Below are 12,534 nucleotides of genomic sequence, written 5' to 3' on the forward strand. Positions count from 1 at the left end.
CTTAGTTTTGTTGGATTTCATTACAAATCTTTGATATAAATTAATCAATGCTATCTTTTTGTCTGTCTTGTATGTAATAATACCTTTCTTTAAGAAAACATTATTCTATAAATAACAATGGTGGCATATTGTGTTTTAAGGCACAAGGTTTATTATCTTATTCAATAATTAGATCAACATGCAAGTTACATTATTTTGTTGCATTTTCCATTTTTGCCTTTGAAAGCGGGGGAGTACAAGATTATAGTGAGCTGGGGTTTGGATAGGAGCTTTGTTAGAGTCTATGCTCATAACTCTGCTGGTAATGAGGTGGCGTTTGGATGAAAAACTGATGCTAATGAAGAAGAGCAGCAACTTGTTTGAAATTCATGCCATTAATGCGCTGCATTTTGTCTCTTGAGATTGCGTCTGTGTGCTTCTCTGTAATGCTTTGTTTTAATCACAACTTCAGATTGGGTGCCTGAATAACCAAAACCAAACGACGTCGTTTGTATTTTGCATATTTAGGCACCCACTTCAGACAAATCAGCCTTTTTCATATGAGTTAATTTCCATCCATTACTTCTCAATACATCATCAGAGATAGACACAAACACAAAAATTTCAGTTCATTTTCATTAGAATTTGATGGATTCACATCTCTTCATAATTTTACTATTCCTTTGTTTAGCAAAACCCTTTTATGGTGGTGTACAATTCTCCTCTCTCCCAAAAATTATCGTGGTCTCTACTTCACGCAAATAAAGACAAGGTAACAATTACTCATTTATCGATTTTAACTAAAAGATTCATTTATCTAAATAATTTTTAAATGCTGCAACAAGCTTTTTGAAATAATGGTAACAAATTGTGTTTTAAGCCACAATCTATATTGAGCTTATGCATATCTTATAATTAGTTCAACAATAATTTTACATTTTTTTTTTCATTTTAAAAGTTTTTGAAACCTAGAGGGGACAAGATATTACAGTGAATCGTCTTTGAATTTTATTAAAATATCAAGAAATTTGATATGATTGCCTTACAAACCATCCTTTTTAATCTCAATTACAGAGCCGGCCCAAAGAGGTACGTTAATAAATTAAGCACCTCTTTCGGCTTCACATTAAATAAATTTGGAGTTCAAGTTACTTCAGTTAATTAACACACGAATAAGGGCTCAATATGTCTTACAAAATTTGAATTCTCTTAAAAATATATATATATTACATGCGTGCACTAAATATGTCAAAATGGTGTAAATTTAACAAAACTTCTATCGTTTCTGGAAATTAAATACCTTAATGCCTACGGCAAAGATGAGTGCAAAGAGCACTGGGAATGCAAAAACAACAGCTGCAACAACTCCCAGAAAATCATGTTTAAAACCAAAAAAACTTCTCAAAAATTGTTCCACTGTTTCACCAGACTCGAGCCTGTCTTGTATATCTCCAAATTGGGAAGCCACCAAGCCGTAGAGTGTCCAAGAAACTGGACATGCCCAGTAGTACCATCTCCACCATATCGGAATCCTCTGTTACGGAGCAAGTTGAAAGATGAAAGGAAAGAATTAGGCATTCAAGATTGCATAAGCTGTGGTAATGTAGCATCTTTATTTATTAGTGATGACTAGCTGATACTTACTGTTCTTGGGATTATGAACCCAGAAAAGACATTCCATAAGCCATAGAATGCAAACGCTACGATGCCAGAAATGTGGTGGTTTGGTGTCATGGCTACAGCCATCATGCCATAGTAGGTGAAGTACAATAAAGTGAAGAACATGAAGAATTGATACCAAAGGAACTTTGCGGCAGTCCATTCAAATCCAATCATTGCATAGACTATAACACCATATGTGACAGATTGAACAAATATATAAGGAATCTCAATAAGTGCCTGCACAAAATATAAAAAAGTTCAGTAAAAAGACACAAAGAATTCTAAAAATTATTTCAAGTATGTCATTTGTCAGACAAATTACTTGTGCAAAAGCATATGGCAAGGCTGAGTACATCCCAGCTGCTCTTTCTCGGTAGAAGACTGTTCTTTCAATAGAAACTACTGGCTGCACAGATGCAGCATTTTGGACACCAAGGAAGAGAACAGCAGTATACATGGAACCCATTGCATTAAACAGATCTTGTTGCTTTTTCCTGTAAGTTGAAATGTCAAAATTTAAGATTAAGAGGTAGATAAACTAAAAGGCTAGGAATGGCAATTAACTATACTGCTTCAATTTGCAAATTTTAACTCACGTTTTGGTACCCATGTCCCAGAACATTGTCCCAAATGCCAAGGCTATGATGGTCGTAAACAGAAATCTAACAGCACTGTATGGTGGATTACGCCAGTACGACCAATGTTGTTTCCATAAGCAAGCCATACATTGGGTGAAAAATGACTGTGCGTACTGAGTAGCGAAATGGAGATCCTTTGAACCAGGAGCAGGCTTGCTTATATCTTTGATCAGTGCTTTGTTTCTCCTGAAGCATAAGACATGCATCAGAAATTTTGGAAAAAAACAAACACACTAGCATTTCGTTGGATGGATTCTAGCTGTCGAGTTCTGAACCAACCTGTAGAGTTCTGAACTTTTGTAAATATCGGCAAAATCAATCCCCAAAGCTGTTTCTTGGGATGGAGCAGTAACTTCCAACATCCAAGTTGCTGGATTATAACCATCTTTGATTTTACAAACTCCTCGAATGCCCTTCATAAAAAGAAATCCACTTGCATTAGCTAGCTTCATAATTTATTTGAAGTAATTCTCTTCATAATGTAATTTGAAATTAAGTTTCCATTGTCTGTAAAATGAAAATGTTTCATACTTCGAAATACTTGATAAGATGACTAGAATGGCGACCCAGTGGCCCAACATATATTTCTTGGCCTCCACGCTTCAGCAGGAACAGCTGCAATGCCAAGTTAAACAATCATAATTACATCACCAGAAGAGAAAAACATTAACTCTATTGATCAACTACTGACTCTTCTCACCTCGTCAAAAGCTTCAACTATGTCAATGCTTGGCTGATGGATGGTGCACACTACTGTTCTTCCTGTGTCCACTGTGTTCCTAACAGTTCTCATAACAATCGCAGCAGCTCTTGCATCTAGACCTGAAGTTGGCTCATCCATAAAGATGATGGAGGGGTTTGCCACTAGCTCAACTGCAATGGTAAGCCTCTTGCGCTGTTCTGTTGACAAACCACTTACACCAGGCAAACCAACCAGTGCTTGCCTCAATGGGTTCAATTCCACAAGCTCCATGACTTCCTCAATAAACATCTGCAAACCATTGTGAAAAATATGGTCAAGGATACATCTAAACTTTTCAGATTTCAGTGGCCGTAGTAGTAGTGAAAATAAAACTGATTCACTTCGGATTTCATCACCAACCTTTCGGGTTGGAGAATCAACTTCAAGGGGTAAACGGAGCCAGGCCGAGTAGAGCAAGGACTCATATACAGTAACATTAGGAGAGTGGATGTCATTTTGCTCACAGTATCCTGAAATGCGAGCGAATGTTTCTTGCTTCTTTGGGTACCCAGATATCATGATGCTCCCACTAATATATCCACCTGTTTTCCTACCAGCCAACACATCCATCAAAGTGGTTTTGCCAGCACCACTAACACCCATCAGAGCTGTAAGAACACCCGGCCTGAAAGCACCACTCACACCATTCAGAAGCACCAATTTGTCTTCAAGAACACCTGGACGCATCATTTCCTGCAAAGTTAAAAAACAGGTTGATTCTAATTTGAGGACTACGTTTTATACAATGAAGATGTCATTCAACTTTTTAAATGCATGCACAGCTAAGGTTTGAAAATTATTGTTACCTGTGGCATGTCAACTGAGTATGCAATTTCATCAAAGGTGATGGAATGGGGTTTAAAAGGAAGAACCATTCCTCTTTTCTTGTGATGATTGGCCTTGACTTCTGCTTCTATCAGTGATGAGGAATACGTGCTCATAATGTCATGACCAATCTCTGCATGTCAACAGAAATTAGTTTATATCAAAACATACAAAAAGCTTTCAAACGAGCTTTCACTTGGGTGACTTTTGTCACTAGACCTACCACTGGTTGATAACTGAATGGTTCCTCCAGTTCTGTTATCATGCTCATTACTTTGAGATTCCTGTGATATAACTGCCTGATTCTTGCCAAATGCTGCACATATATACGCAAAAATTATATCAGAATTGCCCACTTTAGGAAAACTAAGCTGAAGATGATAAGGATACAGACGGTTGAGGAAACTTAGAGCCAGAGTGAAACCAAAGTTGAACAGCAGTATAAAACCAGCCAGAGCCCCCAATCCTAGCCAATACCAATAAGCATCTGTGAAGAACCCACGAGATTTCAAAACTTGAACTCCCAGTGGTTCGGTTGTGTTTGGCAAAACCTTCATGTCAAAGAAGTCCAGATATCAGCATGTTATTCGGATATAAATACATTAACACAAGGCCTATTAAAGGCATTACCTTTCTCCAACTATTACCAAGGAACTCATTAACCACTATTGCATTCTGTGCATACATCAAAGGTGAACACCAGTAAGCCCATATCCACCATTGTTTTATGTCCTCTGCATTATTAAACAAGAAATATAAGAATTTAATTTAAACTTCAAGAAAAAAGATCATATTTGAAATTTTTTTTTTACTTTGTATACCTCGTGAAAGGACAAATCCACCTAGTACAAAAAGCAGGAGCAATGCAAATGAACCAAATGTATTAGCAACAACTATGTTCCTGCCTGTTGCTGCAATTAACCGGAACAATGCAGAAGCCATCTGGTTAAGAAACAAGAGCAGCAAATACTGCCTAAACAACCTGCAGCAAGAATAATCAACTTGTGAAATTGTCGAATTAATGGTTCCTGTTAATGTTTGGCACTTTATTGTTATCTTCGTACCTTCCGACATTGGGATCAAAACCAATTACATAATATGTTAAGAAAACCCAAACAGCAACCTCTATATATGAGATAGGGATCTTGAGGATCCATGTGGAAAGAGCATATGCCCATGAAGGATAGAATCGGAGGTCTCTTTGCTTATAAAAAATGGGAAGCTTTGCAATGGTCATAGGAATCTCTGCCATTCCATTGAACATGATCATAAGAACAATGAAGAACAAGGCACCAGTGTAAATCACTCCATCAGTTATTGAATCTCGGTGCATCTTCGTTCTGAAGAATAGTGTCATAGCAACCAATCCCATAATTGTAAGCTAGAACCAGGGAAATATCAATATATCATTATCACTTCTAAGAAAAGATTAAAGTAATTTCAAGGTAAAGTCATTACTTGACACAGCTTGAAGATATAAACAAATGAGTTCCTCTTCATCAGCAAAAGTTCTCTAGACATGCAAGCTTTCAACAACTCCTTTTTGCTAACGCCATAGATTTTGGTCGTCAAAGCAGCTCGGTGGCTCTTCCTTTTATCAAATGGAATACGAAGCTCATCACCAACTTTCTGTCCCATGTAGAAGACTTGGAATGCATCAGCGAATTCCTTGACTGTGACAAACCTGTAAGGTTCCTCTTTATGCACCCAATACTGCTCCTGATCTTTCCTTGATGTTACCTGCAACATATTCATTATTCATGGAGATTCAATTTGAAGTTTCTCATCTTACTTCCATGTTGTGGTTCTTATTGATAAAACTTAGAGAAAAAGCTCATCTTAAAGTCAAAACTCTCTTTTTTATGTTATTGAAAAACTAGAGAAAAGAGCTCTACAAGAACATACTTCTTGCAAGAAATCAGCAACGCCTTTTCTTTTCGGACATTCAAAGCCCATGAATTTAAAAAACTCTAGTACATGTTCACGGGGACCCTGATACACAATCTGGCCATCAGATATTAGGATAATGTCATCAAATAAATCATAAGTTTCTGGTGCTGGCTGTAGGAGAGATATCAGAGTGGTTCCCTTAAGGATGTGAATGGATTGCCTAAGAGAATTCACAATTTGGAAAGTTGTAGAGCTGTCCAAACCAGTAGATATCTCATCCATGAACAGTGCTTGTGCTGGTCCAACCATCATTTCACCTATAATTCAACCATTAAAAATTACCGTAAGCTTGAATTAATCTTTCTGTGGAATTAATATAAACAGATGAGTTTCGGCATTTACCCGTTGTAACACGCTTCTTTTGTCCTCCTGATATGCCTCTTAACATCTCATCGCCTACCATGGTATCGGCACAGACATCCAGGCCTAGAATCTGTAAATTTATGATGAAACTTGATCAAAATAGTGAAACTACATTACTTGTTTTTGACAGTAAAACACAAGTATAGAGCGGTTCATAATGATGTTACCTTCAGAATATAATCAGTGACCACGCTGGCTTCTTGGCCTTCTGTTGCTGCTGCCTATGGCATGAGAATTGACAATGACATATAAGAAGCTCGATCAAACTGGGATTGGAGTGAAGTTTGTTATATGCTACACATCTTTAAACAACATTCAGCTTCTCTTACCTTCATGAAAACATCAATATCAGGATCAGGCTTAATACCTGCCGCCTTCTCTCTCCTGGACAACTCCGATAACATTTCTGCATTTCCCAAAAATCAATGAGTCTTACAGTTGAAGGGAAAACAAAATAGAAAAACTATCAAACGTACCATAACGGGATCCAACCCCCTGGCATCTAGCAGAGAAGGCCAAGGTTTCCCTCACAGTCATTTCACCGATATGATTATCGTGTTGACTGATATAAGCAGCTGTTCTCTGAGGCACAAATTCATCCATGTCGTGCCCGTTGTATGTCACCCTGCCAGAAACCTACAAGAAGAGGTTTTGATTCTCCAATTAGAGATAAAATCAAAGTGTGAACTACTAATGCTTGATGCTAATATAGAGATTTCATCTATATAATCACCCTGAGACTAGAATCAAGCTTCCCAGCCAAAGCCAACAGAAGTGTGGTCTTTCCAGAAGCTGGAGGACCCAAAAGTAATGTCATTCTGTAACAGAAAAAAAGAATAAGATAAGAAATTGAAGACTGCCCAAATATTCCAAACTTGCTATGAAGGATAAACAAATAAATAACAACACTATTTCAGTTCTAAATTCTTACCTGCCTGGCCTTATAATTCCACTGACATCCTTGAGAATTGTTAAATGTTTCTTTCTACTTGGGAGGATGTTAACAGAGTTCAAGAAACCCTTCAAACATATACAGATTGTTAGAACTTGAGAAGGAATATTAACAAAAGATAACTATTTCTATGCAAAATTTATTCAGTTTTTCTGGTGCGTACCTCAATTATATTGGCACAGAAGTTAAAGAATGTTGGCAAGGCTCTACTTCCTACATATGCTTCTGCTTCAACATTCAAATGCTCAAATCGAACTTCAATTGTGGGTAGGCTAATTCCAACTCTAACAAAATCCAAGAGGAGAATAAAAAAAAAAAAGGAACATTAAAAAAAAAATCATATATAAGTTAAATCAAAGCACACATGCAGATGCATCATGCGTTGATGCATAAAGAAAAATGTTACCTATCAATCCGGTTCTTGAGCTTCAACAAGAACTCTTCATTATCAACATCAGCAACTTTGACCAACTTATCAATTAACCTCTGCCTTTCTTGTGGTCCAAGATTGCATACATCGACTTCATTAGCTTCACCTCTTGAACTGGTTAATATCCCTTTCTTCAAACGATTATAAGTAGGCAATTTCTCAAGAGCAGCCCATTTTAGAGCTTCCTCGTCATCTTCTTCCCCTCTTGAAGACATTGAAAATGCACCCAAAGTGGCAGAGTTGCTTCTCCATATAGAAGTGCTTCCTATACGTAAACTATTACTGGCTTTGTAAACTTTGTTACCACTCTCCATTACATACAAATATGTATAACTCAAAGACGATCAAAGAACACGGATGGGTATTGTTTAATGAAGCCACGTAAAAGCAAGGCAACACGGCTCAATACTATGTTCAAACATTGATGAGCAAGAGCTATATAGCTTAGCAGGGAAAATGGGTCGTTATCAAGAAGTTGGAAGTTCCATGTCGGTTCGATTAATTTCAAGTGTCGAGAGGGACGGTGAATAATTAATAGATGAATAGTTCAAGGGCCAAAAATACAACTTTTTCTAACGATTGTGATGCCACATTAAAATTATAAACGATTTAAATAAATTATATGAATGTTCTATGATGTTCGTAATTCAGACAGTTATAATATGTTAAGCTAGTTTGTATAATATTATTTATTTCAAAATATTTGCGGCTGTGAAATTATCTGACTGTCTAATTATGATACCTTAAAGGTACCATGCGTCGGATACCGTCACATGTTAAAAAATCAAGAAACATATGAAAAAAATCTGACCATCGAACAGTGGATTACTGTGCCTACCATTGTCCTTTCCAATTCATTTATTCTAAAGCAAAATATAATTGATGGTTGTTTTTATACGAATGATTAGTAAGTAATTAAATTTTTCAACTTTGCCATTTGCCAAAGCAAAATGTGTTACAGTGTGCAGGTGATGTGCTGGGTTCTATTAGAATCTAATAACTGTCATCAATACCTTTCTGTTAATTACTCTTGATTCTAATTAGAATTTAGTCATTCTTATTGACTCTTTTCAATTAGCGTGACGTGTCTTGTTTAATTAATTAAGCCCGAGTTATTGTTGTCTACACAAGCATTTCGGTTTACAACAAATATTCAGGCCAGTCGTTTTATAATAATAAGAATAATAAAATGAATATGCATTATGAACAAAAACAATTGTTATTTGATATCTTTATTTAATTACAACCACTTATATTTTAGTTTATTTGTGAGTATAAGTAGATAAAACCTCTTAAATTAGACGAAAGTTAAGAGATTTAAAGATTTGAAACCTATTCACAGCAGAGACTTTAATTTTCACTCATAATATGCCTCAAAATAATTAGTTAAAGAAAATTACAATCCACCAAAGTAACCAATAACCTTTCTCCAAGCAATTTTTTTTTAATTAATCTTCTAATTCCTTTCTGAACAGTGAGGTAGTTAGGTGGTATATCTGGTCATAGTTGAGGAGTTTCTGGTATATATATAAGAAGTCTGGTAGTTGTGTGATATTCTCCCATAAGTTGAAATTCGTGATCTTTTATTGAATTTTTCCTCATTAAAAACTTGAGGCTCCGGTGACCCATGCAAAACAGTTGGTTCTTAATCTTTCATGGAATTCATAGGCTCTGTAGTGAAAATGACAACTAAGAGAGTACTGAAGCACTCTACGATCTTGCTTCATAATTCATACGTTTCATTTTTCTTGGTATATAGTTGAGGATATAACCGTTTTTAATGGTCTAATTGACCTTGGGTACTCTTATTTGCCGTCCAGCCGTCCACGCATGCAGTTTCATGGGGGGCATTAATTGAATAAAATGACCTCTGCAGAATTTACGATATAATTTCAAAGTAATGTATAATAACAAGTACACATACGTCTCTTGGACTACGAAATACGACTATTGCATGTCATGCTCATGAATGTTTTTTTCACTTATGTGAACGTGTACCACATGGTTTTTGGTCTAAGAAATTTTCATTCTTTGTTCTTGGAAAGACAGCAATCATATTGATGTGTAATATTCGATACCATTTTTTTTAAAAAAAATTCTTTTAACTATTATCATTTAGTTAGAAATATGATGAGATTTGGCCTGGATTAATTTGTATATCGCGTAACTTTAATGCTTATTGGATTATGTCTAGATATGTAATAAATTTATGTTAAATCAACTTCCAATATTCAAACTACGAGATACCCATAGGAGCTCAAACCCTAAATTTCATGTGAGCAAATTAAAGGAAATAAATAAAGAAGATGATCGTATTGGTTCAATTAAAGAAAATCACCTTTTCAGAAGCCAAAAATTTGAAAAAAAGAAAGAAAGAAAGAAAATAATAGATATGTAGTACATGTGAAAATAGGACTGTAAGAAAAAGGAAAACAAAACAGTGAGATAACAAATTATATATTAGGTAAGCAACAAGATACTGAAAGTTTCAAATGAGAAACAGAAGAGAGAAGAAACCAAAAATAGAAAATGCAATGGAACCCGAGGCCTGCACTAAACAGTCTCCTTAAAACAGATTTACTGCCTATTTTGGACAGTAAGTGTGCTCTGTGCTTGTTGAATAACAGCTAGGAAATTAAAACGTGCCAAGCTTGCATGGATGATTTTGGGCCGACATTCGTGTATGCAGGACGCGCGGGCGCACACGAGTTCAACCAAATCGGTTTTGGATTTGCACCCCCCCTGCGCACGCGCGTGTAGAGAGAGCTTCTATCCTTATAATTCTTACTCATGCATGGTTAAGTGTTTATATTTAAACACTAATTCCTAGGCTTCTTTTTCCCATGTGGGATAAGTCTCATTTCCTTTCAAATTCCCAACTTCAATGGTGAATTTTGAGAGACAATTTCTCATTCACCCAAGCACTATTTTGAGAAAATAAGATTATATTTTTGAAGTATGAACGGAGTAGAATCCGAATCTCACAATATTTTCCACTTTCGTTTAGTAGGACCCACTCAAAATGTGCTCTCAAAATAGCATGTTATGCTATTTTTTCAACAAGGACTTGGCTATGTTGCAACTGTGGTACCGTGCCACAGTTGCAACATAGCCGAACCCGTGAAAATAATAAAACTTGTGCTAGCAGAAAGTTTTAATAATTTGGCGGAGCATGTACACATTTTTCTTTTGCTCATTGACTTTATTTTCTTCACTGAAAAGTAGACGCCGAATTGACTCGTTGATATTGGTCCTCCAATCTATTAAGTGTATTAATTAATTTATTATTTTTTTTCAAGGAATAAGATTCTCTCCTGAGCTGAGCACTACTGAGTTTTTAAGAATTTTTTATCATGTGTTTTTTAGTGGTAGTATATGGGTAAGATTTAACTTATTTTACTTTTTTATTTATTAATAACCAATAAGTGATTGAGTTATTTGCTCAGGACATGATCAAATCAGTAGAGAATCCTAATCTTTTTTTCATATAATATTCTCACTTAATCATTAATACGTCAGAAATTATATTTTTTATTAGTATATTGAAATTTATATTTTTTAATCTGTTAGTAACATTTTTACTTTATTAAAATAAAAATATTTTATATAAAAAAAAATATATCTAAGGCTACAGGTGATGAGGACCAACTAATGATGGAAACAAAATAATAAATTAAAATGACCAATTTTATTATTATTATTTATTAATATATAATTGTCAATTAACGTAAAGATTGTTTGACTCAATCTTTGATAATAAATTGCTATTTTTAAATTATATTAACAATATTGTTTATTATTGTGTTAAGTAGATAAGCTTAGGTAACCTCTACTCTTGAGTTGTTTTTTTAGTATGACTAAAAGCTCATTTGGGATTACATTGGAGACTCAAAAATAATTTTGAAAAAATAAAAGCGAATGTTGGTATTGGGTAAATTTAAAAAAAAAATTGCTTTAGTAAAATCACCTCATCCTACAATAGATTTTGAAAAGTGTGGAATGAGTAGCTTTTCAAAATTTGATTTTTAGAATCAGTTGCCTCTTATTACAATTAGATATATATCCCCACATATATTATAAAATCTAAAATTATCCTTATTCAATTTGGAGGTAAAATCATGAAATTTAAAGAGATTAATATTATTACTAATAATGCTAATAAAATTTAAAAAATACAATAAAAATATTTTTTATATGTTTATTAATGTATAAATAAATTTTATTTAATATTATGTCTATTTCAATCATTGTATTCTTACAATAATTTAACAACAAGATTTACTAAATAAATATGACTATTTTTAAAACGCACAACAATTTTGAAAATAAAATTTACCAAATCTTTAATTAATTTTCTTCATAACTAATTATTTCTACATTACAATTAATAGTAATTATTTTAAAAATTATAACATTACTAAAGCGGCCATAAACTGGCACTAAGAGAGGACACGTAACTACCCAACTACGACCTAACTCGCTGAATAGACACACAAGCGAATGGCTTTAATTTCTATGGTGAACTATGATGTCAATATATGATATTTATAAAAACAAAAATTCAAACCCATTTAAATTTCATTTGAAAAATAAACCCAAAGTATTAAAAAATGAAAAAGAATAGAAGGAAAAAGAAAATAAACCTTTTATTCTATTACATATTTTTGCACAAGTTAATGAACCCCATCTGATGAAAAATAAATGCAAATAGTATGGACTTTTATTGACTTTTTGTCCCATTAAATTAAACTCGATTACAATGTAAAAAACAATTGGTTCTCATCAGATATGTAGAATTGAATTGATAGGTTCTGAGTAGGGTCCAAAATGGCCTACAGTTAAAATTAATTAAAGAACCGAACAATAGAAATTGAGTATTGTTGCTTTCAAAAGTAGGATACCTACCTTAGCTATACATACATGTATACACCCTTTCTTACTTCTTAGAATAATAAATAAATAAATAAAAATAAAAAAAGAGAAAGGAAAGAAT

The 12,534-nt window shown here is 34.3% G+C and overlaps 1 protein-coding gene across 1 annotated transcript; it reads right to left on the minus strand.

Annotated features, from left to right (window-relative positions):
• Positions 1 to 1,167: 1,167 nt before the first annotated feature.
• On the minus strand, positions 1,168 to 7,961 carry LOC102624243 (pleiotropic drug resistance protein 1-like). The gene is made up of 24 exons (XM_006465348.4): positions 7,518 to 7,961; positions 7,275 to 7,395; positions 7,091 to 7,179; positions 6,893 to 6,977; positions 6,636 to 6,795; positions 6,489 to 6,565; positions 6,327 to 6,380; positions 6,139 to 6,229; positions 5,752 to 6,053; positions 5,305 to 5,586; positions 4,911 to 5,227; positions 4,668 to 4,828; positions 4,477 to 4,580; positions 4,241 to 4,397; positions 4,070 to 4,162; positions 3,828 to 3,979; positions 3,382 to 3,714; positions 2,980 to 3,270; positions 2,811 to 2,894; positions 2,559 to 2,692; positions 2,238 to 2,465; positions 1,964 to 2,135; positions 1,624 to 1,878; positions 1,168 to 1,513 (listed from the first exon to the last, which is right to left on the minus strand). The coding sequence occupies exons 1-24, from the start codon at positions 7,853 to 7,855 to the stop codon at positions 1,256 to 1,258; spliced, it is 4,338 nt and encodes a 1,445-aa protein (XP_006465411.2). The 5' UTR covers positions 7,856 to 7,961; the 3' UTR covers positions 1,168 to 1,255.
• Between the last annotated feature and the right edge of the window lie 4,573 nt (positions 7,962 to 12,534).

This window comes from Citrus sinensis, chromosome 7 (genome assembly GCF_022201045.2).
Source record: "Citrus sinensis cultivar Valencia sweet orange chromosome 7, DVS_A1.0, whole genome shotgun sequence".
In the NCBI taxonomy this organism is placed as follows: Eukaryota; Viridiplantae; Streptophyta; class Magnoliopsida; order Sapindales; family Rutaceae; genus Citrus; species Citrus sinensis.

Coding starts and splice junctions, on each gene's coding strand:
- LOC102624243 (XM_006465348.4), bottom strand. CDS start 7,855: ATGGAGAGTGGTAACAAAGTTTACAAAGCCAGTAATAGTTTACGTATA. Junction 6,978..7,090: donor GGAATTATAAGGCCAGGCAG/GTAAGAATTTAG, acceptor TTTCTGTTACAG/AATGACATTACTTTTGGGTC. Junction 6,381..6,488: donor ATATTGATGTTTTCATGAAG/GTAAGAGAAGCT, acceptor CTCATGCCATAG/GCAGCAGCAACAGAAGGCCA.